This window comes from Notamacropus eugenii, chromosome 3 (genome assembly GCF_028372415.1).
Source record: "Notamacropus eugenii isolate mMacEug1 chromosome 3, mMacEug1.pri_v2, whole genome shotgun sequence".
NCBI lineage: Eukaryota > Metazoa > Chordata > Mammalia > Diprotodontia > Macropodidae > Notamacropus > Notamacropus eugenii.
Window position 1 is genome coordinate 39,545,650 of NC_092874.1, and position 26,785 is coordinate 39,572,434.

The 26,785-nt window shown below is 42.3% G+C and overlaps 2 protein-coding genes across 11 annotated transcripts in view; one reads left to right on the forward strand and one right to left on the reverse strand.

Moving 5' to 3' along the window:
• Window positions 1-1,383: 1,383 nt before the first annotated feature.
• Window positions 1,384-10,943, reverse strand: ASTE1 (asteroid homolog 1). Of its 4 annotated transcripts, none has more exons than XM_072651312.1 (5): window positions 10,843-10,943; window positions 8,250-9,715; window positions 6,410-6,620; window positions 4,630-4,706; window positions 1,384-2,289 (listed from the first exon to the last, which is right to left on the reverse strand). In XM_072651312.1, exons 2-5 carry the CDS (start codon window positions 9,552-9,554, stop codon window positions 2,185-2,187), a joined length of 1,698 nt encoding a protein of 565 aa, XP_072507413.1. In that variant the 5' UTR covers window positions 9,555-9,715; window positions 10,843-10,943; the 3' UTR covers window positions 1,384-2,184. The 4 variants fall into 4 exon arrangements, with proteins under 4 accessions (XP_072507413.1, XP_072507409.1, XP_072507412.1 ...); XM_072651308.1 differs by having other exon boundaries at window positions 4,630-4,822; XM_072651311.1 differs by having other exon boundaries at window positions 4,630-4,822; window positions 8,250-9,575; window positions 10,843-10,936.
• Window positions 10,944-10,963: 20 nt separating this feature from the next.
• NEK11 (NIMA related kinase 11) overlaps window positions 10,964-26,785 on the forward strand; it is a 283,992-nt gene continuing 268,170 nt past the window's right edge. For 5 of the 7 annotated variants that reach the window (XM_072651314.1, XM_072651315.1, XM_072651313.1 and 2 more), the window contains exons 1-2: window positions 10,964-11,330; window positions 13,847-14,120. In XM_072651314.1, the coding sequence (XP_072507415.1) occupies window positions 13,951-14,120 (170 nt within the window). In that variant the 5' untranslated portion in view covers window positions 10,964-11,330; window positions 13,847-13,950. Of the gene's footprint in view, window positions 11,331-13,846; window positions 14,121-26,785 lie in introns of those variants that run through there. The other 2 variants (XM_072651318.1, XM_072651320.1) reach the window with 2 other exon arrangements.

Sequence of the window (26,785 nt, forward strand, 5' to 3'; positions counted from 1 at the left end):
TACGTTTTGATGATTCTTGCCTTTGTCTCCTCATTGGGTAACTGTTTCATGTTTGAGTTAATCATATCATTGTGATTGATTTGTTCAAACAGGAAGCACATCAGTGAGGGCTCAGGAGAAGCTTTGCTAAAGAGTATCCCCCCAGTAGCATTCTCCTAGGCCCCACAGTGTCGAGTTGTGAGGTCAGTGAGCAAAGCCCATCCCAAGAAAAGAGAAGAGCAAGAAAGTCGGGGGCTGGGATGGATGCAGAGCCATGTCCTTGATCAGTACTTATCAAGCAACTCAAAGTTATAAAATGTTCAGATCTTAACAAGATTGGCAGTAGCATCCTCACTCTAAGTCTCGCTTAATGGGGAAAATTAATCACTACTTACTAAATCAGCTTTAAAAAAAAACAAACTTTTTTTTTGTTGCCAATGACCTATTTTAACTCTGATTATCAGAGTATTTTAACAAAACATTTAACATCCTTCTTTCAGTTCCTGTTAGATTAACATTTTACCCTTCTGTTAGTGATTAAAAAAAAATATCCTGTCAATAGGAAGTAAATAACTAGTAGAGAAATTCAGGTCTGCATTTCATCCACTAATTTTTTGCCTTGGAGGGATTTGGTTAGTGCTGCTAACTTACTTATCATCAGAGAGTGACCTACAGGAGGCTCCTGCCAACCACTCTGCTCTCAATAACCTCCCACATCCCAGTGTGTGTAATCTCTCTTTCTATCCTTTCCAGGGATCTGATTGTACTTTTATTTATGCTAGTTTTTTCTATCTTCTTATACTTCTCCCAAATTCCCATAGCTTATGAATGTATAATGACCACCAAGTATTTAAATGCCAGTGATAATCAGTAGATAAATTAAATTCCCTAGTGAGTAAAACCAAAATGAATAACGTATAGAAATATGAAAACAGTTCCATGAGCAATTAAGAAACATAAATTTGCATGTAAGGCTTCAAAGGACACGTTTGTCTAGAGACTCTTTAATAAACATCAGTAGCTCCTGCCCTCTTCCCTTTTACAGCAGCTTGTTGTTTCTTACTTCCTAAAAGATCGTAATTCTTACTACCTCAGACCTAGTTCATAGATGAACACCTTAATCCATTTTCAGATGCATTACAGCTCTGACGTTAAGTTATAGTTAATCTCATGACAAAAAAAAACCACACCAAACCACTCATGCAGGTCCAGAACCATGAACTTGAGGCAAAAGTCAGAGTCAACAGATGAAAACTGCTCTTTGAAAACTCAGGGCCTCCTAGACTGAAAACCTTTCCCTAAAGAGTAGGCTCTCCTCCATGGCACAGACTAATGATTAAAACACAGATACACGATAGGGGTATGGCATGCTCTAGTCGCAACAAATTACACACCACCAAACCATTCTGGTTTTATGCTATGAAATTTTATTTTTCAGTGTAAATGGCATATGAAAACATATAAAAAGTACTATAAAAATAATTTTAGAAATGGCAATTGCCTAGTTTCCTGTAATAGCCCTTGTCGCAGTTCCAGGGCTACACTGTAGCATTTCCAGGAGTAAAATACATGTTACAGGGTCTTGTAGGATGTGTACAATATAAAACTTAAAAAATTTCTCTCTGTATATATGTATGTGTATACACATACTTCCACATATATGTTAGGTCTGTGTCCATCTATACAAATATGTACTTACATATATACACACACCACACCTACCAACAGCCAGAGCTGCTGCAGTTAGAGATCTATTATAACTATTAGCCAACTAAAGGGGACTATAAGAGAGGTTTCCAGTAATTATTATTTTATAATGACATCTCCCCTAGGTTTCAGCTGTACTGAGTGTTAGCAAGGGATGGGGGTGCTGAAATCCCTGCAGCATGATTGATTTAGAGAATAATCCTTTTCAGCTTGATCACTGGAAAGAAACGACTTAGTCACATTCTGGGAGACTAAAAACACTTCTGGATTTACTCCAGCCCTGACCCCTGACCTTGGTCCTCTGAGTCTACTATTCTGAGGAGTCCAAACCTGTTGCTGACATGATTGTGTATGGACTTGGTTCCCTGGGAAATGCCCACCCAGTGCTTTGTTAGGCTGGCATTATTTTTCTTCTGTTTCTTCTTTTTGGCTTCTGACTTCTCCCTATGGGAAAGGCATTCTGAAGGGACAGTGGACCTCACTGCATGGAAGAGCTGGTTATAAAGCCGTCTTGCTCCAGGGCACACGCTCAGAAGACTTTCTGCTGAGGATGAAACGGGGAGTTCTTGAGAAAGTCCATGGACAAGAGTTCCGCTGTAGAGCCTGTCCAAGTGGAAGAGAAAGCACATCATTGCTCTCACCGAGGGACGAGAAGGCTGAGATACTAAAGCTTCAAACTATACTCCGAATTTTGGCACTTTGCATGAAGCTATGGTCAGGTGAAAAATTTAATGAGACACCCAAGGGATCCTTCTATTTATTTACCTCTGAAACTATGTAGTCTTGCCTAAAAGTACTAACTTCTGGTCACAGTCTTGCTGAGGATGGAAAGGTCACAAAAGTCAGTCTTAGTGTGGAAGCATCTGATGTACTGATTAGTGAGTAAAATGCTACAAATTCCGATTACAGATGGGAGCAGGCTTGCCAATAAATTCAAAACAAAGTTGCTAGATTAGAAAAGCCAGTTATTAGAAATAGGATTAAGTAGTTCATTTTATCTTTTTTTCTCCAAATTTATTAATTTGTTTTCAATTTTCAACATTCACTTCCCTAAGTTCCAAATTTTCTCTTCCTCTCTCCCCAAGAGGGCATGCAATCTTATATGGGCTCTACACATACATTCCTATTAAACAAATTTTCACACTAGTCATGTTGCATAGAAGAATTAAAACTTATGAGAGAAACCATGAGAAACAGAATAATGTTTTGTTAAATATAACAAAAGAGAAAATAGTCTGCTTCATTCTGCGTTCTGACTCCATAATCTTTCTCTGGATGTGAATGGCACTTTGCATCATGAGCCCTTTGGGAATGTTTTAAGTCCTTGCATTGCTCTGAAGGGCTAAGTCTGTCAGAAACAGTCCTCACACACTGTGGCCGTTACTGTGAATAATGTTCTTCTGGTTCTGTTCACTTTACTCAGCATCGGTTCATGTAAGTCTTTCCTTTTTCTGAAGTCTGCCTGTTTGTCATTGCTTATAGCACAATAGTATTGCACTACATTGATATACCACAACTTGTTCAGCCATTCCCCAGTGGACGGGCATCCCCCCGATTTCCAGTTCTTCACCACCACAAAGAGCTGCTATAAATAGTTTTGTACATGTGGGACTCTTTCCCATTTTTATGATGTCTTTGGGATACAGTCCCAGAAGCAATATTGCTGGGTCAAAGGGTATGTGCATTTTTATAGCCTTTTGGGCATAGTTCCAAATTGCTCTGCAGAATGGTTGGATCAGCTCACAGCTTCACCAACAATGAATTAGTGTTTCAGCTCTCCCACATTTATTATCTTCCTGTTTTGTCACATTAGCCAATCTGATAGGTGTGATTTGGTACCTCAGAGCTGTTTTGATTTGCATCTCTCTTATCAATAGTGATTTAGAGCTTTTTTCATAAGACTATAGATAGCTTTAATTTCTTCCTCTGAAAATTTCCTGTTCATATCCTTTGACCATTTATCAATTGGGAAATGACTTGTATTCTTGTAAATATGACTCAGTTCTCTCTATATTTTAGAAATGAGGCCTTTATCACAGATACCAGTTGTAAAAATTCTTTCTCAGTTTTCTGCTTCCTTCCTAATCTTGGTTGCATTGGCTTTATGTAAAAACTTTTCAATTTAATGTAATCAGTTATCCATTTTGTTATTCATCACATTCTCTATCTTGTTTGATCATAAGTTCCTCCAGCCTCCATAAATCTGACAAAACATTCTTTGCTCCCCTAGTTTGTTTACAGTATCAGGCTTTAGAAGTAGTTCATTTTAAAACAACTATCACTCAACAACAGAAACTGGTCAGGTATATCTATTAGAGACAGGCATGACGTAGCAGATACATACAGAGCTAGAAGGGTCCTCAGGCCAGCCAGAACTAAGAAACTGGACCTCGTGGAATTTAAGGGACCTTGCCAGAGATATAGAAGTGGGATTTGAACCCAGGTTCCCTGGTTCTGGAGGCCAGGCTTCTTTCCACTACTCCATGGTATGCTATAGAGCTAACTTTGAAACAAGAAAAACCTGCACCAAGATTCTGCCTCTGCAGTGCACAAACAGTGGCCATGGCCACATCACTCCATCTCTCAGTGTTCCAGCTAATTCTCTTAAGACTAAATTACAGAAAAATTGCTGGAGCTTCATAGGAATGTGGTGGGGATTTATCATCCCAAACAGAACAAAAAAAACCATCTAGACTCGGGCCCAAACTGATCAACTGTTAAGTCCTAAATTTTTGGTCTGGCACTCTGAATTCACTGCTTTAGAGCTCTTTCTCAGGATGGAAAGGCAGTACTGCTTTTGAAAAATAACCAAGCTGACCCATTAACAGAGAATCAGGAAGTAATTATTTTGCTATCGTCACACAATGACGGATGAATTTTGATTGTCATCCCTGTCTTCTGCACTTTTTTGGGCCTGGAATTACTGTGACTAGCTCAACTTACCACATGAGGTCGGGCTCTGGTAAAGGCATCAACAGTAGCTGATTGAGATAGAATCCCATCTGGAGGCAGCACTGCCACTGACAGAAAACATGGGCTGTATCTAAATCCAATCTTCTCTGTAGTTTATTTTCTTTCACTTTAAGAAACTGGTCACACAGCACCTTAGCCCCATCCACATGCAATTCCTTATTATCTAGATGAAAAAGAACCCTAAGAGAGTAGTGTTTGCAAAGGCTTTCAGGTATTTTCCACCCATGCAGACTCCATAAGTTTCAAAGGCAATGAACAACCAAATGGAAACAGTTTTTTTAAATTATGAAAAATCTTTATTCTGACACTTTGCTATCTTAATTTTAAATACCTGAGCTTTGAAGGCACTTGAATTCAAATACTCTACTGAAAATTCTCTTCTCAATCTTAAACTTAATTGTGCTGAATACTTGGCTTAGGATAGTTTCCAGAACACTGGTTAGGTTTCCAGGATAAAGTCTTATACCATATAAGCCTATGCCTCAGTTCTCTAATTCATTTGGTCTGTGAAATATAAATTTATATTTTCTTTCTAAGAGTCTAACTGAAATCCATTTTTATGCCAGAAAAATGAGTGCTATAGCTCACTCATCTGGGTAAATACCACTTGAATGTAAAAGATAACGCCTCCATGCTGGCATCAAAGAGGAAAGTTAACATCTAACAGGAATGGGGGCCCAAACTGAATGACCAGCTTCCTCAAGTACCAAAGAAAGAATCTATGTGTACAGGGGTTCTATGGACCACCTGGAAAATACATACAGGCCCTTCTGTTTCATGTTTATGAGCAGGCGGGCACTGAGGCTGCCTGTGCTCCATATCCATAATCCTTAAAGGAAAATGAACACCCCTTGACATGTGCTCTTCTGTTGGACTCAGCAAGAGAACTTGCAGATTTGGCTCTTAGGTCTTTTCTCACATACTGTTTACGCAGCAGAAAAAATAAAATGTGAGTTAAAAAACAAACAAACCCCAACAGTGAGGCAACAGCTTCTTTTGCTTTCAAGTTCGAATTAGGTGAATACATATTAATAAAATAATGAAATGATACAATTAAGATAAAGAGCCTTCTAAGTATAAAAACTCTTGGGTATTTTAGCACAAGGCTTAGAGTCCTATTTCTTTGATTCTTTTTTTAAAATTATTCTGGATAAAAAGTAAGCTCTTATGAAACTGGGTAGGTGCTGAAAATTCAGACAGTAACAACTCAGTTCAGAGCTGATGCTGCACTTGGATAAAGAAAAGCTGTCATATCCATGCCTAATTTAAAAGGAATATTCTTCAAAAGAATCAAACACGTTCATTGTACAAAGAATGCTTCTATACCAATGAGATTTCTTCAAAAGGAATATTCCCAGCAGAAAGAAGAGAAGTTGATGTTGTTTCCCCATTATTGCTCATACATTAACTGAAGATTATGGGGGGGAGGTAAAGATGATAGCATAGCTAGAATATGACCATCTAGTTTTCTGTAGTTGTAGGTATTTGTTCTATGATAGAGCAATGAGAAATAACTGTCTCAGGAAAGAAGTCCCTCCTGAACTGGTAGCATCTCTGGTGACATGTAATGACCATTATCTCTGAATTGGGAGGAAGAAGTGAAACTGGCCACCAAAAACACAGGTCAGGGAGCATCAAGGGGGCTGGCAGAGGTTGGTCTATCACATCAGAAGCTAAGAAATGCTAAAGAATGTCACTATCTCCTCCTTTCCTCCTATTTAAACTTTAGGGTAAAAGTACAGATACCTACCTGGCTCACTGGTCATCTTGTGCAGCTGCCCACACAGCATTCCCATCAGTAAAGCTTGCACGTGATACAGTTTTGCCTTGGCTTCTAAGGACTGCAACCAAAAGCAAGTGACAGCGACAGGGAGCTTCAAGGAAGCAGGAATCGGGTCCAAGACGCCCTCTTTCACTTTCAGGGTTTCTAGCAGAAGAATCTTGCGCTTAGAGAGAGAAAGCTGAAAACATAGCAAGCAGGATCTGTCATGTTGAGAGAAACTTGATGTTTTTTCTTATGTGCAAATACAGGATTAAACAATATGAATGAAATAGTTTTAACTGTTAAGCTTCTCTCTTTAAAAAAAAGGTGTTAAATATTGAATGAAAGGACTGTGCCTAAAGTTCTGGGGGACAAAATTAGCTAATACCTGCAGAGCCCTTGAAGGCTTACTGAATGCTTTACATAGATCATGTTTAGTTGGATTCTTACATAAAACTTTTGAGGTAGGTGCTATTTTTCTTAAAATTAGGTCTGTTAATAGGTTCACAGATTTAGAGCCAGAGGTGGTCTCAAAGGCCATCTAACCTAATCCCTTATTTTAGAGATGAGGAAATTGATGCCCAGGGAGGGGGAGTGTGAAAGGTCATACAGGTGGTTTAAGGGGCAGGACTTGAACGCCTGACTCCAGAGCCAGTGCTTTTTCTAGGCTGATTAGATCCTAGACTTAAAATAATTAAATGAAGTTTTAAGTCTGGGGGACTGAGAAGATAGTGCTCAGTGGGAGAAAACAGGTAAAGAGGAACAGGACTTGGAGAGGATGGATTTTATGCACAACAGTGAGCTCCAGATGTCAGCCACACTGCCTGACTTGCCTGTGTGCTTTTTTCACCTCCAGGCCTTTGGCCACACTATGCCTTCTACATCACCACTTCCACAAATTAAATCCTACCCACTGTCCAAGGAACACACCAGCGCTCCCTCCTCTACAGTCCCTTTCTTGAAGATTCTAGCCATAAGAGCAGAGACATCTCTCCCCTTCTCTACACTGTGTTGAGTGTTTTATGCCACTCCAGAGCCCTTACTACATAGTGCTTTGGAGGCAGAGATGGAGCAGAAAGAGTAATGGACCTGACATTATAGGTTTTGTGGGTTGTGACCAAGTTACTTTTTCCTTCTGTTAGATTGGATTATATAGTGTGTCCTCCATAAGATGCTTTAACCTACTTATGCTTAAAACTCCATGAAGACTTTTTGGGACTCATGGTATTACTGCTGAGGTCCCTTAACACTCCAACGTGTGACATCTATTATGGTTCTCTGCCCAGGGAAAGGCAATGTGGTATAGTAGAAAGAACACCGTACCAGGGTTTGGGGGATGTGGGTGTGCAGGCTGATTCTATTTTCCGGATTTAGGACAAGTCACTAATCTCTCCTTGGCTGGATCCTCCTCTAACTGTAGGTGTCCCTCAGGATTTCTGTCCTGGGCCCTGTTTTTGGCTTCCTTCACATTACCTCACTTGTTGATCTCATCAGTTCCCATGGAGTTAACTTCCATCTCTATTGATGATTCTCTAGTCTCTCTATCCTGCCTCAACAACTTCTCTGCTGACCTCTGATCTTGGACCTTCAACTGTCTTTTGGATGCCTCAAACAGGATGTCTAGTAGATTTCCTAAACTCAACATTTCCAAAAGCGTTCTAATTATCTTTCCCCCAACTTCTCCCCCATCTTTCTACCTTCTGTATTACTGTCAGGGGTAACAGGCTCTAAATTTCATAAACCCACATTATAGAATATAGAATGTTTCAGTAATGATCTATAGTTCCCATATGCGGGGCTGTTACTACCATGGTTCCGAAATGCTTACCTCGGTCAGTCTGCCTAATTCTTGATATTCCTCTGGGAGCTTTGCTGCATGAATAATTATTGTTGCAATATTCTTATCAATCCTTTCTACCTCACTGAAAGCTGCAGGTTGTTTAGATGCTGTGCTTCGGGACACATTATTTATATTTGGAGAAGAATTCTGAAGAAGCCCATAGATGATTTTCCGAATGGACACAGAGACAACATGGGCACTTGGACGCTGCATATTCTCCACCTGCGTGTGAAGAATAGTCCGCCGTAATGACAGAGCGTCACAAACAAAAGGAGAAAGTTGCCCTTTTGCTAAAGCCAGCTGTATCCAGTCTGGTAAGCCCAGGTTGGTGGCGCAGGGAGATACATAAGCACCCAGCTGGAAGAAATCCTGCAACTTCACTGGAGATGGCTGATATTCCTCCATTGAACCCCAAAGGAGTTCTCTAACCACTTGTCTGTCATTCATTTTCAGGTACTTCACAACATTATCTAAGGCTTCATGGGGGTCATCAAAATGAGACAGCCAGTTCAGGAGTCCTAGAATCCGCTGGTGCTTTCTGCCTTTGGTGTTGGAAGTTCCAGGGGTCAAACTCATTCTACTGACGACTGTATCCAGGGCAGGCAGATTGATGTAATCATTACCACACAGCACAGCAAAGAGAGGCAGCAGGGTTTTATTCATATTGTTGAAGTGACTGCAGAACTTTTCTATAGAGAAGCATCTGGCAGGGATATAGCAGTGGAACGTGTCTTTAACCACAGTCGGATTTTTCCACTGAAAACCATTCAGAGGACAAAAGCCAGCTTTTAGGTCAAAAATGCAAAAATCACTATCCATTGTTAGTACAGGACAATTCCAGTGGTTAGCAAGTGTCATAATGTCTCTGTCAGCTTCTGAGAAGCATTGAACAAAGTCAACATGAAGCTTGTTCAAGACCTGAATGAATACTTCTCGGATGAGTAAAGGCAGAAGATTTCCTCTCCCACCAACTGAAAGGGAATATGCTACCTGGATCTTCTCCCGGGCTCTGTCTTTTAAGGTAAGGAGTTTTTTATCTGAAACGTCACAGCCTCCATCTAATACAACGTATGGATGTATTTTACAAGCAAAGAGCGATTCAAAGAATTTCTGTGTAACTTCGGTAAAAGCATCATAGTCTCCTCCATGCCGGAGATCCACATTGGAATCAAAACACAGTCTATGGAAAAGTGCATAGCCGTCAATGATAATTTTGGTGTCCCTCAACTTCAGATCAACGAAGAACTGACTACTGTGGTCTTCCACGTAACTCATCAGTCCACGGATACCCATACTGACGGTCCAAGGAACTGCCTTCAAGACAGAAAAACGTTCACCAAGTTTTCAATAAAGCTGCAGGAATTCTGGAGACTCTACAGGATATCTGTCCCAGGCTCAAAATGGTACTAGGAATTTTGGGACGCTGGATGTAAAAGTTATTGCTTTCCACCATCCTAAAAACCAATAGGAATCTGTAAGGAGCTATGACTATACCAGAGTTTCTGTTTTGTTTAGAAAAGGGGCCTTTTTAAACAGAAAAATCCAAAAGTAAAAAAAATAAAACTTCAGTTTTGTAATTTAGATAAATTTGAGGAACAAGAAACATGAAGTGGGGCGACAGAGAAGGAAAGCCTTGGTAAGTTTGGAAGGCTGTGTTCTGGAAGAAAACGTACTCGTGCTCCCCTCCGACCCTTTGTGGTGAAGGAAAACTCTGAGCGAGGGCTCCAGGCTATGAAGAAGCCCACGGCCGGCTGACCAGCCTACTTCTTCAATTAAATTCTTCACTTCCCGGAGCCCAGCTGGCCACCACGCAGGGCTTCCTGGAGCTGCAGTTTCCACAGGTGTCGGGAGACCTCGCAGGCGGGGTGGGACAATCAGGGAAGGGGGACGGAGCCAGGAGGGGTGGAGAGGGAAGGGGTAAGGCCGGCAGACGCCCCAGCCGCCCCGTCCGCGAGCTCCTCGAAGGGAAGAGTGGCCGCCGTGCCTAGGCTTCGTGCTGCTCGCAGCGAGCCCTCACCGTTCGATAATGGTCTTGGACAAAAGCCACGGAACGTGATCGCGGGCCCACGCTAGGAGGGCTCTTTCTGAAGGAGCTCGGGGATTCTTTTTGCTATTTATTTAAATTTTAAAAAAACCCTCAAAAATTCTTTTTTTTTTTTTAAAGAAAACGCCCTTTGGGAAGGTCTCGGGACTCCCTCCCGAAGGGCCACGCTAGTGGGAGGACCCGGAGGCCCCCCCCCCCAACCAATTAAAGGTCCGGCCGAAGCCAGGCGGTCGACCGCGCCCCCGCGCCCCCTGCGGACCGGACACCCCCGGGAAAGAGCCGCGTGCTCGGTCCTCGCGCGGGGCGCGCGCACAAACCCGTGGGAGGGCCGCGGCGTGGACGTCGGCCTCGGGGTTTGAACCTCCTTAACACGGATTCCAAGGAAAGCTCACCCCAGACTCGCTCTTATAGTTTTAGCCTCTCTAAAGACGTACAACCTACGGACCACCACCCCGGGAGAGAGGCCCAGCCCGGGGGCTCCCTCCCGCCTCCCCCGGCTCCCCGCGTTCCATCCGGGCCTCGCGACCCCCGCCCCACCTGCTCTTCCTCGAGCGCCCGGGAGCTCAGCTGTGAACTGCGAGGATAGGGCGCCCAGCCGGAAGTCCCGGCGGGATGCGGCTAGCGCGAGACTAAGGCACCGGAAGTGGCCGGATATGACGTAACCCGCAGTCCCGCCCCCCCAGGCCCTCCGCCCCCTAACTGTTGTCCCTGAGGGCTCTTTGTATGGGCCTATGAGGGACACGGGCGAGGGCAGGGAGACTACGGAAGGCTAAGGAGGCGTCCCCGTGACAGCCCAGCGTTTCGTTTGCCGGTCCCAGGGACGGCCCATGAGCTGTTCCCGCCTCCCGACCCTTCACGGCCGCCTCCCATGCTTCCCCGCGGCCGTCTCCTAGCGACGCCGCTCAAACACTTTGGCCACGTGAACGGGGGCGTGGCGTCATCTGTGGCCGGGAAAAGAGGCGGAGGCGGGCGCCGCTGCCCGAGGCTGGGCCCCCTTCCCCGGCCTCCTCCCGGGACTGGTAAAGGTGAGCGGCTCGGCCCTCCCTCCTTGGTCCCCTATCCCCGTCTTCTCCTCTGCCTTCTCCGGGTCTCTCCGGGCGACCCCCGCCAGGTGCCAAGCGACGAGGGGGGCGGAGATTCGGGGCGTGGGAGCGGTCGCCCCTCCCCACCTTGGGCCCCCGGAGGCTGCCTCCTTGCCGGGGTCCCTGCTGTACCCTACTAGGCGAGGCGAGCCAGCTGGAGGCACCAGCCCCGCCCCCTGCTGGACCTCCCCCCTCCGGCGTGGGGGGTCCTCGTCATTAAACCGACCCCCTTCTTATCCTCCCAGCCCGTCCGGGCGTTTTACGGATGAGAAAACGGAGGCCGGCGTCTGGTGGTTGGCTACCCGGCCAGGGGGCGCGGAGGGCTCCGTGCCCCTCAGAGCTGGTGCGCTTGGGGAGGCTGGCAGGCGCAGACCCGCCCTGGGGCCTGCAGGGACACGGTTCTGACCCGTCCTAAGTCATTAACACAGTGCTTGGCACATGGTGAGCACCCCGCTGATTCGTGACTCGATTGGAGGCCGGTTCCAAATCAGACTTTGTCAAATCTTGAAAGTGAGACTCACCAGGAAAATAGTACGGTTTTCTTGGCCCGAGTGCCTTTCATGACAGGAAACCCCCGTATCCAAAAAGACGTGCAAAAGCGGTACCCCGGGAGCCTTGCTGACCTGAGAGCGCTGATCTCAGGCCCCTTAAGCGCTAGGCTTCCCGAGTGTTTCACTCTCCTGAGCTTGATACTTTAGAGTTACTGTGTATCCTCTTGGTGTTATACGCAGGATCAGAAATGCAAGCTGGTATTTTTAGGGGAAAGTGGGGGTTGAGCCCAGAGCTTCACTTGTAATCCCAGTGCTGAAATGGGTAAGAATCAGCTTCTGTTTTGGCTTATTTTTTACTGACAGCCTCTTCATAAGAGTGCTGTAGGACCTGACAAATGAAATTGAGCTGTCAGTGTTTCCGATGAACCCCCACTGCGAATCACGTAGGCGGTCAGCAGAATGTGGCAACTCGACAACAGATGGCTCTGATGAGACTTCCATACTTTGTGTTGTCGTTATAAGTAACAGATTTTTTGCACCTTTTTATGGCTTTAGAGAAGGTAGATATGGTAAAATGTTTCCCCCAAATCATGTGTTCTGCATCATTTAAAGCAAACATTTTAGTAGTGGACTTCTCTGGGACTTGTTTCCTCACCAATAAAATGAGGGCAGTAGATAATACTCATTTTGTAGAATAATAACTCATTTACATACACTTTGGAGTTTACAAAGCTCTTTCCTTGTTATAACTGTGTGAAACAGATAGTGAAGTTTTATTATCTTCATTTCGTAGAGAGAGAAACAGGTGCAAAGATTTAAAGTGACTTTCCCAGGGTCACAAAGCCAATAAATGGTAGGAATTGAATCCAGGTCTCTGGAATGAGTACTTGAATCATTCCCTCCACTATATCATTGTATTTTGGATGATCTCTAATGTTACATCTCACTCCAAAATTCTGTAGTGTGAAAAAACAAATTACTGATCATTACTTTACACTAGTAAACTTTGAGTAAATAGTTTTATCAGTGCCAGTGTAAGTAAACATTTTACAATTTCTTTGCCCTCAAAAGATTCCAGATGATTTTTTAAAGACAGTGTCACATAACAAATCTCTTAACTATTATTAAAATTAGAACTTGGGAAATTGATGTGCATTGAGAACACTGTGACTTATTTTTCATTCTATGAAGTGATTGTTGTTTAAAATGAATTCCAGAAATGGGATGTAATTGTTATATTTAAGTCAGATCTTCTTTCGAATAAGGAGTAATGTATCACTCTTTTCATCATCTTTACCCCATTTACTGCAAATGTTATCTGGTATAATGAGAACGCCAGCCTTGGTTATAAATCCGTAGTGACCCCATAGAAACAGCTTGGTGGTGTAGTGGATAGAGAGCTAGTCTCAGAATCAGGAACACATGAGTTCAGGTACTCTTTTTGAGACCTACTGCCTGAGTGACCCTGGACAGGTCATTTTCCCTTTCAAAGGGTATAAAGTGTGGAACAGTTCTAAATGTACATTGGTAGAGGGAGTTATCTCAAATTAAATTCCTTAAATTAATGAAATCTCAAATCTGGATTCTCCCCATCCATCAGCAGGAGCATTTTGTTGGCCTGACCCTAACCCATTTGCACACTTGCTCCTTGTGATCCAAAAAGCAGGTGAATTCTGAATACAGAGAACTGGTGAACAAGTAGGAATAGATTGAAGTGTGTAGACGAGTAAGAGATGACACAGCTTCTAGGACTTTTGCAAAGTTGCAGTTTTATGAAATTTGGACAAACCAAAAAAAGAAAGCCACCTTCTATCCAGTAGGCCATCTTCTGCTGGAATCAGCAGCGCTCCTCAAGTTCACGCGTGTGCAGCTCTGAACTCATGGAGGCGGTGTCTTATGACAGTGACAAACTGGAGTGTTTTGTTAATATTTTGACATATTCTGACATGTGAAATTTTCATCTTTAAGGAATTGCTCTGTGATCACCACTTCGATGAATATGAACATTTCTTAGGAGACTCCTATTTTAAATCTCTATAAATGAATAAACATATTCAATATAATTTGGAGTGATGCTCAAATTCCAAGAAGCTGCCAAGTGTGTGAGTGTGTCAACAACTGTTTCCACTCACTCAAAGACTTTGATTGCCAGGAGATATGTGCTTCAACAGAAACTTGGAAGTGGCAGCTTTGGAACGGTTTATCTGGTTTCAGATAAGAAAGCAAAACAAGGAGAAGAATTGTAAGTAAATACTCCTCATGAGAATCTTCAGTTGCCTGCCCTGTATCTGTGATGCATAGATTTGACACCTCTTTGCTAATTTAAGATAGTGAACAGTTGACCAAGGTGCAGTTTTCTACAAATAATTATGTAGTAAAAGAGAAAGAAAATCAGGCTTGTTTTTTTCACCCAGTGTTTCAATACATTTAAAGGCATTTCATCACATAGATATTAACATTTGTAGAAAAGCTGAGGAATGATTGGGGTAGAAAAGGTCAAAATAAGACTCGGGCCTATGGCAGTCTTAATATTGCTAAACTTTTCTTGAGGTTTACCTCTTGATCATTTTTTCTTATTCTCTATTCCTTCATCTCTCATTATACAAAGGCTTAGTCCCTGCCACCTAGACACATGGCCAGGTCTCTCCATGACTAAAAAAACCTGTCATTCCCTTTAACTATCATCTTTGTCCTTTCAGGGCCGACCTCCTAGACCTCAGGGACAGCTCCCCAGATAGATAATAAACAAAAAACAAATTATTTAGGCATTCTCCTGTGATCTCAACAGAGGAGGTCCAGTGAATATTAAATGTAAAGAAATTATCATGCTTTCAACAACAGGAAGTTAGCTCTTCTGGGGAGAAGAAGAGAAGGAATTAACATTCAAAGATACACAGATAGGCATCCAGATATGACACTACTTGTAGTAGAAATAATGCTAAGTTTTATGGATTTCCTACAGTGTTGATGTTCCCTGAGGTTTGACATGGGTGGCAGTCAGGGAAGACAACAGCACTTTCCCATGACCAGTCCTGCCCTTGATGTCACTGTCAGAAGACGGCAGGCCAGTTGCCTCAGTCAGAACCAGTTTGCATGGAGTTTAAAAAAGTGTACTCCATGTTATTTGGTGTCTTTTGATGTTTCGTTTGAGCCAGTCTAGAAAAGCCCTGGCAGTGAGGAAGCTCCTCTAGCTCTTTTTCCAGCTCTGTGATTTATCATTAAGCCACTTGGAGGCAGCAATGTACCACACATGTGTAATGCATACTCTAATTAGAATATCAACAGCATGTTTTGGTTCACTTGCTGTGTGGTAGGCAATTTCACAATGTGATAAAACCGAGCAATAACTATAGAAGCGACATTTGCATGATGAATATTCTGGACATGTTTTTGTTTTGTAATTATCCCTTTTTCACTAGTCAGGTTAAAACTGAATTTAATTGTTAAAATGAGTAGTTGTCTCTTGTCATGGCATTTTGTAGCAAGGTTTCTTAACTTCATTATGTCATGAAATTAATAAAAGAACATTTCTTATGCTTTTTACTTTTAAAAGATTTTTGCTATAGTAGCTAATATAACCACTACTACTTATATTCTCAGTAAGGTGCAAATTTAAGGGATCCTTCTCTTTGTTGAAAAGCTGGAGGATATGATTTTTATTTTAATTTACAAAGACTCAAAAGCTTGTTGAAAATGAAATGATTACTCAGGTGAATCAAGGAAAACAATTCCATTTTAAAAATGTGTGCGATTAGAAAGTTTGACTGCTCCAAAGAACAATTAAGCTTATTGTTATTATTAGTAATTTTGACTGAGGGCAGAATGTTGGTTATACTGTTATTTGGTAGTGTAGTGTACTTAAGAGGGTTTAATTTAGTTTTCAGGAAAATCTGTTTTGAAGCTTAATTCTTTTGAATTTGAGCCGATTAGATTCCCAGATATGGTAGAAAGCACTTGTGTTCATTAAACATTTGTTTCTTTCTTGTTACAATGTCAGTCACTTAGCATTTATTTTGCACTTGTTGTGCTCAGCACGTTCAGTTGTTCCATTGTGGCCAACCCTTTGTGTGCACCAGTCTGTCCAAATTCATGATCGTTGTTTCCATGACACTACCTGTTGATCTTGTCCTCTGCTGTCCCCTTCTCCTTTTTCCTTCAGTCTTTCCCAACATCAGGGAACTTCAACACTATAGGAAATCCATAAATAGGAGATTTGAACCTGCCCTCTTGAAGCATGCTGTATAACTGAAAGAACAGTCAGTAAAAAAATAACCCATTAGCATTTCTTCATTGCCTACTAGACGTGGTGGTGATAGGCCCTAGGGATATAAACTAGAACAGTGAAGTTGTTCCTCCTCTCGGACATCCTAATGAGGAGACAAGTACATTTATAAGCAAACACATACATAGTATAAAATAATAAATAATAATAGCTAACTTTTGTATGTCACCTACTGCGTGTCAGCACTGTAGTAAGCTCACAAACGTTAGCTCATTTGAGCCTCACAACTATCCTGGGAGTCAGGTGCTGTTATTATCCCCATTTTATAGATGAGGAAACTGAGGCAGAGGCTATGGGACTTGCCAAAGGTCCCACAACTAGTAAGTGTCCTTCATTTCATAAATATAAAAGACTAATCTGAAGCTGGGTTTGAAGTTAGGTCTTCCTGACTCTGGACCCCTCACTCTGTATGCTGGTGCCCCCAGATTCCCTACGGAACAGTTAAATATAAGGTAGCTAGGGAGCCTGCTTGCAGTTAGGTTAGAAAAGACTTCATGTAGAAAGGTGATGCTCCAAGAGTACCCCGAGGGAAGATAGGAATTCTCTGAAGCAGCAATGGGATAGGACTGCATTCAGGCATGGGGGACAGCCAGTGCCCAGGTGGGAATCTTGATAGGGAATGTGGTGGGTGAGGAACAGAAGGCAGCCAGTTTGATGGCCAGTAGAGTTCAGGAAAGAAGGGGATGTGTGATGGGCCTGGACCGATGGGCTGGGGCGGGCTCGGCTTTAAAGACTAACCTGGAGATTCCAGTGGATCTTAGAGGCAATGGGAAGCTACTAGAGTTTATTGAAAAGGAGAGCAACATGGTTAGAGTTGTACTTAAGCACACTTACATTGGCAGCAGTATGTGGGATAGAGTGGAGTGTGGAGAGGTTTGAGATTGGGAAACCCATTGGGAGGCTGTGGGCAGCAGTGGTGAGGGCATGAACTGAGGTGGGGGAAAGGTACTGTGGAGACAGAAACAATGAGATTTGGCAACGGAGGACATGTGTGGGGTGAGGGAGAGGGAGGGGTCAAGGGCAAAGCTGAGGTTATGGACCCAGGAAACGGAAAGAATGGTGGAATCTTCCAAAGAAAAAGGGAGATCTGCCAAGAAGGGAGATTTTGGTGGGCAAGATAAGGAGTTCTGTTTTGGACATGCCATGTTTGAGGTGTCTGCAGGCAGCTGGGGATGTGGGACTGACGTTTAATGGAGAGAATGGAGCTGGATGTCTACACTTGTGAGTAATCTGCATAGACAGAATCATTAAAGTCATGACAGCTCATTGTCACCAAAAGAGGGGAGGAAGAGGGGGAGGAATCTGGAACAGAAATTCAGTAAACACTCAGTGAAGGCACACAATATGAATGATGAGCCAAAATGGAGCCTGAGAAGGACTGGGTAGAAGGGCAGGAGGAGAAGCAGGAGAGGGCAGTGTGAAAATCCAGAAGGGAGAGAGGGTCCAGAAACAAGGGGTGGTCAGCAGGGTCAGATGTAATACAGAGGTCAGAGAGGATTAGGCCTGAGAAAGGACCATTAGATTTGGAAATTAAGGGATGGAATGATAGGACCTCCTTGTTAGACAGAGGAATGTAAGTGTTGATTGAGGATGTGGATGTCTTGTGGAAAACTGGGAGAGCCAGGATGTGACCATGAGGCAACCCCTGTCTCAGAGTTGTTCAGAGGATCAGATGAGACAGTACTTTGTAAAGCACTTAATACGCTGCTTGGCATGCAGCAGGCACTTAATAAATACTCATGGAATTTATGGAGACTGAGGCATTAGGAGAGTAGGGAGTTTGAGGGAACGTCCACAAGGATATTTGGGTCCCCTGTTGTTTGTCCTTCGTTCTTGAAGAGGACCATGACATCAGGAAGGTGATGTCATGACTTGCAAGTGGATTGGATTTAAGTGAGGCAAGGCTGTGCAAAGTCACCAGCCTCACTTTCTCCCCCAGAGCCATCTGGGGCCAGTGTGAGATGTAGATCAGGGAAGGCCGGAGATGGCCCTGCTTTGGGTCCCCTAATATGAGGGTAGAAGATAGAAAGGAGAGGATTTACCTTGATCTGCCTCAAAGTCTTGATAAAAATCTGAGTCAGTAAAAACGGAGGAAGGGAAGAGTTGGGAATAGTTGTGGAGATTTCTTCTCAAATGGTAATTTTTTTCTTTTTCTTTTTTTCATCACAAAGACCTACGAGTATTCTTTAATTCATTCCAAATATCCACATGGAAAATGGAAAATGAAATATATAGTTTGGGAAACCTTTAGAAATACAGTTTGGCAGATACATGTATACATACACACATAGAGAATGTGAGATATAATATAGACTACAATATACAGAAAAATAAATATGTATATATAGAAAAATATAGAATATAATACAGAAAAAAACGGGATAGATAGTGGAAGAGTAATTGAATCCATGGGAGTACATGAGATTACGAAGTGAGAAAGTATTAAAGGAGAAGAGGGCCTAGGGCTGAGCCTTGGTTCTTGTTCCTAGGGGATGAGAGATGGATGATCTAGCAGAAGAGTAAGAAGTAAAAGGTGGAGGGTGAACAGTATAGTGGAAGCCAAGGGAAGAGAGAGGATTCTGATTCTCTCCTCCTTAGGTCCAATTTCTCATGAAGAGGTAGCTCCTGTTCTTTCTATGGCTGTCTTTTATTCCTGATCCCATCATCTCCTAACTCTAGGAACTTGACCCTTCATCCATCCTTTGCTTTTGTCTACTGGTTCTTTCCCTGTGCCCTACAGATATGTCCATTTCTCCCTTACCCTTAACAAACTTTCATTTCACTCCATTGACTCACTCCATCGTCTTATTTATTTCTTTTTCCTTTCAGAGCCAAACTCTTAGAAAAAAGTTCTTTATACTCATTACCCCTTCTTGCTTATCTCTCACTTTCTTCCCAACCCTTTGCCCCCTGATTTCTGACCTCGCCAATGAACCAAAATTGCCTTCTCCAAGGAACTTTTAACTCCTAAATCTCTTAGGCTCCTCTCAGCCCTCATCTTCACACTCTGTTGAACACCGCCTTCTGAATGGCTTTGGATAAATGGGGTAAGTCAAAGTGAGGTGCCCAGGATGATTCCCAAGTCACAAAACTGAGTGGCTGGAAGGATAGAAATTCTCTTAATAGAAACAAGGAAGTTTTGGAGAGGGATAGATTTGAGGGAGGTACAGAAAACTGGGAATTCAAATGCTATCTTCATATTATTTCAGTAGGCTCTTTAACCATGGAAAATTTTATGGATTACATAAGCTTCAACCACCAAAATGATAATCATTTCCTCACATTTGATTTAGGCATATTTAGGTCAGAAATAAATTATAACTGTATTTGCAAAGATGATCAATGGTAATTAAAAAAGACTTCTTCAGTTTTCAAGTTTATTTTTGACACACTTTGAGATGAACAAATTGATTTTCCTTATTTAAAAAACCCAACCAAAATCCCAATAGCTCCTCCATGTCAAACTTTTTCCTACTTTAAAAACCAAGGGAGTTTTGTTCTACAGTTAATAAAAAATTGGTCATAGTTGTCTGAAAGTGTCAGATATAATTAAGGAAGAATAATGGATTTTACAAAAATGCACAAATAGAGTTTATAATCTCTAAGGTAATCTTTCTGTGATTTAGAATGTGACAGCATAGTGTGTGTGTGTGGGGGGGAGCAGCTTTGGAGCCAGAGGAACTTAGGCTCTCATACCAGTTCTGTATTTCCTAGGGCAACTGTGTGACCTTGACTTCTGTGGTCCTTCATGTTCTCTGTAAAATGGGACAGTTGTACTAAATGACATCCAGCTCTACATATTCATATGACCAACATTGTACATGAGTACCATGTCTTAATCTTTAATACCAAGCTAGTTTCCAATAAAGCTTGGTGCATTCAAAAAATTTTTAATAATGTGTACTGTTTGTTCCTCACTTGATTCACCCCTATCCCTCCGTAGTAAGTCCCTTCAGAAAGTCATCTATAACAGATGCCTCTGCCTCCTGTTCTCTCCCTTCTGAAGTCTGGCTTCTGTTCTCATTCATCTGACTTCCCCAGTCTGATGACACTGTGCTCGACCTCTTCTTTCTTGACCTGCTCAGCATTCACTGTGGATCACCTTGTTCTCCGGGATACCTTTTCTCTCTTTGAGTTTTCTTGCCTCTCCTGGTTCTCCTGTGACCTCTCTGACCACCCTTTCTCTGTCTCCTTTGCTGATGGTCATCTCTGTTATAGCCACTAAGGCCTGTCTCTTCAGTTCCCTGAGACACACACACACACACACACACACACACACACACACACACACACACTCACATGCACACACACGCACACATGAAGGGAGTTTATATAGCACCTGCTGTGGGCCAGGCACACAGCTAAATAAATGTCTTAGGCTGGATTTGAACTGGGGTCTTCCTGACTCCAAGCCCAATACTTTACCTCTACTGCTCCATCAGCTGCCACACATATAATAAATACCTTGCCTTCCACCTCATACACAATTTGCCTTTTGAACATCTTGGACTCAATGTCACACAGGCATCTTCAGCTCAGCACGTCCAAAACTGCTCGTTCTCATTATAACTGAGGTGCCATTCTTAATTTCTCCCTCTCGGTAACCCCTCATACCCAGTTTGTCGTCTCCCCCACCCATCCAGTCCAGACATCTTCCTTCCTCCCTTCACGGCCTCTCCCAGTGGTGTGCCCTTGTGCACCGCCACAACGCCCTCACTCCCTCTCGCCACAATGCTACAATGGCCTTCCAGGTCCCCCTGCTCTAGTCTCTCCCCACTCCAATACATCCTGCCCTCGGTTGCTGAGATGTTTCTCCTAAAGTGCATTTTTGACTGCAAAGAGGAGGCAGGCTTCCACCAAGAAACTCCCTCTTACCTCCAGGATCAGACATGAAGGCCTCTGTTAGTTAATACTGTACCCACACCACCACTACCCTTTCAGCTCCCTCTCATTTCTGGGCCTCTGCCTCGACCGCCCTCCATGCACTGGAACACTCTTGTCCCTCACCTCCTTCAAGCACCTTGTGCAGGAAGCCTTTCCTGGTAGCCACCTCTCACAGATGGCCCATATCTGGCAGGAGCTCTCTGAGAGCAGGGTCTGGTGTTTACTGTATTTGGTTCCCTAGTGCTTTGCATATAAGTGGACTCTTGATCAATCCTCATTGATTGATGACCTGCTAACAGTTTTGTATATGAAATTTTTCTCTCCAATATAATTATTTTTCAGGAATCTGTTTAACTTACTGTCATGGAGCCATTCAAAATACTTTTTAGCATATTTGTATTTTACTGTGCTTAAATTTTGAATGGGTACATGTTCTTTCTGAACTGCTATACAGTTTATATATGTTATAATCTAGAATTCTATCAACTCATTAGCCATGAATGACAATGCTGGAGGTTTTGAGTAATTTGGGCTTATATAACATTCAGAGCTCAGTGCTTAAAGGGATTTTTTCTTTCCTCTCCAGCTTTCCTTCTCAGATCTCTGGATGCAGTTATCTTCATGGATTTTTTTTCATCCTTCCCCACCCCCAGGTTAATATATGAAGTGAGAAGCACCACAACAAACCTTTGTGGTATTCACTTAATTTTTTTTCCCGTTAAAATGCTTTTATATTATAGGCTTTTTTCCTTCTTCTCCACAATTGTGTATGGGAAGGAAAGCCCAGCATTGGACCTGTCCAGCTTTGGTCTTTGCAAACACCCTGGAAAACAGAATGTGGGTGGGGCCTTCGAAATTACTCACCTCCTTGAAATCCAAGGGTCTCCCGGATGGTCACAGTGCGGCATCTAGTGGGAAGGAGGGGAGGAAAGCCACAGCTGCTGCTTGGCCTCAGCATTTTACCTGGCTGGTGAGTCATCTCATCATCCTGAAGGTTTGTAATGCACAGCAATGATTGGAGTCAGGATTTTGATGGGAAATTATTTCCATTTACAATTGTGCCTCAGCCGCTCAAAGCCGTAATTTAAAAGAAACCACGTGTTCAGCTTGGTTGTTGTTTTTTAATATTTATAGAAGAGAGGTGATTAATAAGTAAAACAAAATGCATTAGGATGAATAGGACACAGGGAAACTCTCAATCCCTTTTGAGCCTGGGCAGGGGGCCAGAAAAGCCTTACTTTGAAGAATGAATCACCAAGAAGTATATTTGGGAAGAAGGAAGAAATTAATAAAAGCAAGAATATTAATTAATTTTTTCTTTTGTTTCTTGTGTTGCCATTGTGTGAGGAGATGTAGAATCATTCATGTAAAATACTACAAGAAATGTCCTTATACAAATTAATATAGTATATTGGATAGATTTTTTTTAACCTGATTCTTATACATTCTTTAGTTTCGTGTGTATTTATTGAAGCTAATGTTTTTGCTGATCTTGAAAAATGCCCCAGGAAATAAGGGATGTAATTGTTATTTGAACAGATAAGTTACCGGAGAGAATTTTAATTCTGCTATAAAGAAAATTATATTACAAAAATGCAATTGACTATTCTATCCCTTTTGGATTAGTACTGTTAATTGAGCAAAAAATAATAATCACAATAATAATACCACTTTTTTATATTGTAGATCTGGTAATCTAAATATTACTTTGAGGAACTTTGTTGCTGTTAAAATTTTTCCTTTAAACTTATTTTCAATTAATTTTGAAAAGTATTCATTGATTCAAACTGTGTGAGTGAAGTGCATAGGTTTAATTTAATCATGGTTTCTCTCCATAGAAAAACTAGGACAAATGATATTACAGAAATAACTGAGGTATGTGTTTGCTTAGAAACCTATCCTGGAAGATTTGGAGGTTGATAGCAGAGAGGGAAGAAGTCTGAGAGCTGTTGCATCATGGAAGTTTGAGTAACTAGGGAGTATGTATGGATTTTAGGGAGCACTGCAGTAGATAGAACACCTAGGCCTAGAATTAGAAATGGACTCATCTTTGTGAATTCAAATGTGGCTTCAGAAATTTACCCTCTGTGTGATCCTGGGCAAGTTACTTCACCCTGTTTGCCTCAGTTTCCTCCTCTGTCAAATGAGCTGGAGAAGGAAACAGCAAACCACTCCAGTATCTTTGCCAAGAAATGGGGTCATGAAAAATTAGACACGACTGAAAACAACTGAACAGCAACAGAAATCCTTTCTTTCAATTTCTTCTACTTGCTTTTCTGAAAAGACTTCTCTGCAACTTCATCTGTTCCTCTAGTGCTTTTGCCTATTGCAGTGTTGACCTCAGGCAAAATTATTAAGCTGATGTTGTTTACTTTGGGCTCCTTTACTTTGATTCCTCCTCCAAGTTAGCCCACCTTCAGGCAGACCTTGATGCTGCCGGAGCCCATTTCCTAAGGACCCAGTTCTCTGAGCAATGCTAACTAGCAAATCACATCTTCTAAAGGTGCTAATGTATTGATAGGTAGCACACATATCTTAAGGAGAGTCTCTGGAGATGGTGATATGTTACGTCAGAGGAATAACTTAGGTGGTATTTTTTGAGTAAGCTGGAGCTTACATTTCAGTGACAGCCTTGAATACAGAGCCTGAGTGGAACCAGGCTTCTGGTATATCACTTCCTCTTTTGGGGGGAACCTTTCCTTTGGCCCTGGGATTCCCATTTTCCTCCTCTTTCCTGGTTACTGAACTGAGGCTCTGTCCTTTCCTGGATTTAGAGATCTGCCTCATTGCCTCTATATCTTGGTGCTGGTGCCTAGGTGACTTCCAGGGCACCTGGCTGAGGGGGAACGTCACTCTTTAGCCCTCGCACACAAATAGATGAAAGAGCGAGCATCACATAGGTACTTCCTATGGGCCAAGCACAATGCTAAGCTGTTCAGTTATTTTTCAGTTACGTCTGACTCTTCATGACCCCATCAGGGGTTTTCTTGGCAAAGATACCAGAGTGGTTTGCCATTTCCTTCTCCAGGTCATTTTGCAGATAAGGAAACTGAGACACTTGCCCAGGGTCAGAAAGCTAGTAGGTATCTGAACCCAGATTTAAACTCACAAGATGAGACAATTTCTGATTCTAGGCCCAGGTGCTCCATCCACTACCCCACCTAGCTGCCCACCAGTGCTAAGTACTGAGCATATAAATGTTCTAAATAAACCTCAGAGAGCTGACACTGTAATAGAGGCCTGGTGGCCAAGGAAGGATGCATGCCAGCAAAGAGAGGTTTGGGGTCCCTGGATGCACTTCGTAGGATCTATAGAATTGGAGTTCTGGAGCTGGGAGAGGCCTCCAGAGGCATCTAGTCTTATCTCTCATTTTTCGGAGAAGATCTGAAGCCCAGGAGGGCTAAGTGTCACACGAGAAGTGAGAGCTGGGGTGGGAAGGCAGGTTCTGTTCCTTCAAGTTCACTGCATCACACTGGGTATTTTTAAAGCTTAAATTTAGGTCCTGGAGTGTTCATCAGAATATTTAAAATAGGCAGCAAAATATATGAAGAAGTGAAAAATCACATATCATTCCCATTGTTTATCATCAGACTGTAATTCATCAAAACTGACATTTGTGTAGTACTTCAGGGTTTGCAAAGTGTTTTCCTCACAGCCTGTGTTGCGAAGGTATTATCCCCATTTTGCAGAAACCAAGACTTTGCAAGGTTCATCGACTTGCCTGTGGTATAGGAGGATTCAAGCCATAGTAGCTTATGATTTTAAAAGTTTGAGATGCTACTTTTCTATAATATTCATATAGGTTCTGTGACTATTGGAAAATGTAAACTTCCAATAATTTTCTCTCTAGCATATTCTCACGAATCACAAGTGTAACAGATGTTTGGGAAAATAAATCTCCCTTTAACAAAAGTTGAGTGGCTCTGGCATACTGCTAGACTTACTGTCTTCTATTCATTAAGTGACTCTAGTTGCTGTATAAATTCTTGTCCTTTTGTATTTACTATCACCAATTATTGGTGTCCTCATTCTCTTCCCATGTTTCCTTCCTCTTATTTTCCTTTCGTATATTCCTAGGAAGAGGGGGGGAGGAATGATAAAGAATGATAAGTCAATTTCCCCCTTGCCTAGGTTTTGTTTTCTAAGGAAATTGAGACAGAACCTTTGCAGAAACTCCCAAATCAAATAAGCGTTCATCCATAAAGTATTATAAGCCGGCTAATTTTATTTTGATCCCTTGCTATTACCTACCCTTCTCAATTATTACACTGATGTGGTCTCCGAGGACTCATAGTGAACGTTTCTCCTGAACTGCAAAGTTGATGAACTAAGTCAGCAATATAGGAAGATCCTGGGATGAGTGTTTCTGGGGTCCCAGTGGCTATAGAAGGTTTGCTTTCATTTTCTTTTCCTCCCAGAGTCCCCTTCAAACACTGTAGATAGATTTCTTCACACAAAAGTAGAAAGTGAAGCTTTTCCATTAGGGACATTTGGCGAGATGTTTTCTTTGTTACCAGATCAAGATTTCTAAAGGCATGTTCCAGAGTTCTGTATGCGTTTTCCATGAGAAAATTTCAGGGCTCATGATATTTCTCCCTCAGAAAGGTTAAATAATTGTATATACAAATTGTTAACATGTGGTAATTTGGTCTATTTAAATAATTTTCTTTCCCCAAATCTCCCCAAATATTCTTGATCCTGAGAGTATTCCTTTCTTCCCCCACATCAAGCTTAAACTTGCGACATAGACACATTTCTCCTAGACCCCATTCTTTGGGGTCAGACAGAACGAGGCTCATGCCTGTTGTATGCACATAGAGCAGTTCAGACACTTGAAGACAGCATCCACATCCCATCTGTATATTCCTTGTGTTAGGGCACGTGTCTCTGGTTTTGTTAAGTGATCCAAATTGTGGTGGAATCTTCATCCAGCGTTGTGCTTATTCTCTTCTGGACGCTCTCCAGACCATCAGTGTCCTTCCTAAAATGTGGTCCCCAGAACAGAACACAATACTCCATCTCTGGTCTGATCAGGGCAGTGTATATTGCTATAATCTTCTGCCTGTTTTTGACCTCTCCATCAATCTACACATGTTCATTAAGCTCCTACTGTGTGCAAGGAAGGGATTATGCCTCCTCAGCTGCCATCTCCTACTGCATTGTGCACACTTTTAATGATATCATGAATAAGATTTTTTTCTTGAATCATCTAAATGGGTCACGTATTGGGAGTATCACATTTTTCTCTACTCTGATTTTCATTATTCATTTTATGCTTTTGGCCCTCCTGCTAAAATGTTCCTGGACCCTTTCTTCCCATGTATGTATATATTTTGTCTTGGTGCTTTTGTCTCATGAAGAGATGGCATGTACACACACACACCCCACGTTTTTGCCCTTCAGTGACTGCTTTTGCTAAAACAAGAATAATATTCATTGAATAGTTTTAAAGCTTACTGTGCTAGTGGCCCAGCAAGCATTGACTTGTATGTGGACCCATCATCCTCATCTTCTAAAAATCCACGTAACAAGCAGAGGACTTCCCTTTGGACCAAGTGCCAAGTTGAAATTGTTCAAAATTTAGAGCCATGAACATCAATGAAAAGCTTTGCGAAAGCAACCAGTGGTGGAGTCACATCAGTCATCATGCCTTGGGAGGTTGTCACCAAGAAGGGAAGCCAGAAAGTGGCTTGGATTCCTCTGGAGGGAGCGGCTTTACTGAGTGATTGAGTCATGGCTTT

What these genes read in the sequence shown, in the direction of transcription:
- ASTE1 (XM_072651308.1), bottom strand. Translation starts at nt 9,554, where the DNA reads ATGGGTATCCGTGGACTGATGAGTTACGTGGAAGACCACAGTAGTCAG. An exon ending in CAAGATGACCAGTGAGCCAG is followed by an intron (nt 4,823 to 6,409) that starts GTAGGTATCTGT and finishes TTTTTCATCTAG; the next exon opens with ATAATAAGGAATTGCATGTG. An exon ending in CCAGAGCCCGACCTCATGTG is followed by an intron (nt 2,290 to 4,629) that starts GTAAGTTGAGCT and finishes CCACTTGGACAG; the next exon opens with GCTCTACAGCGGAACTCTTG.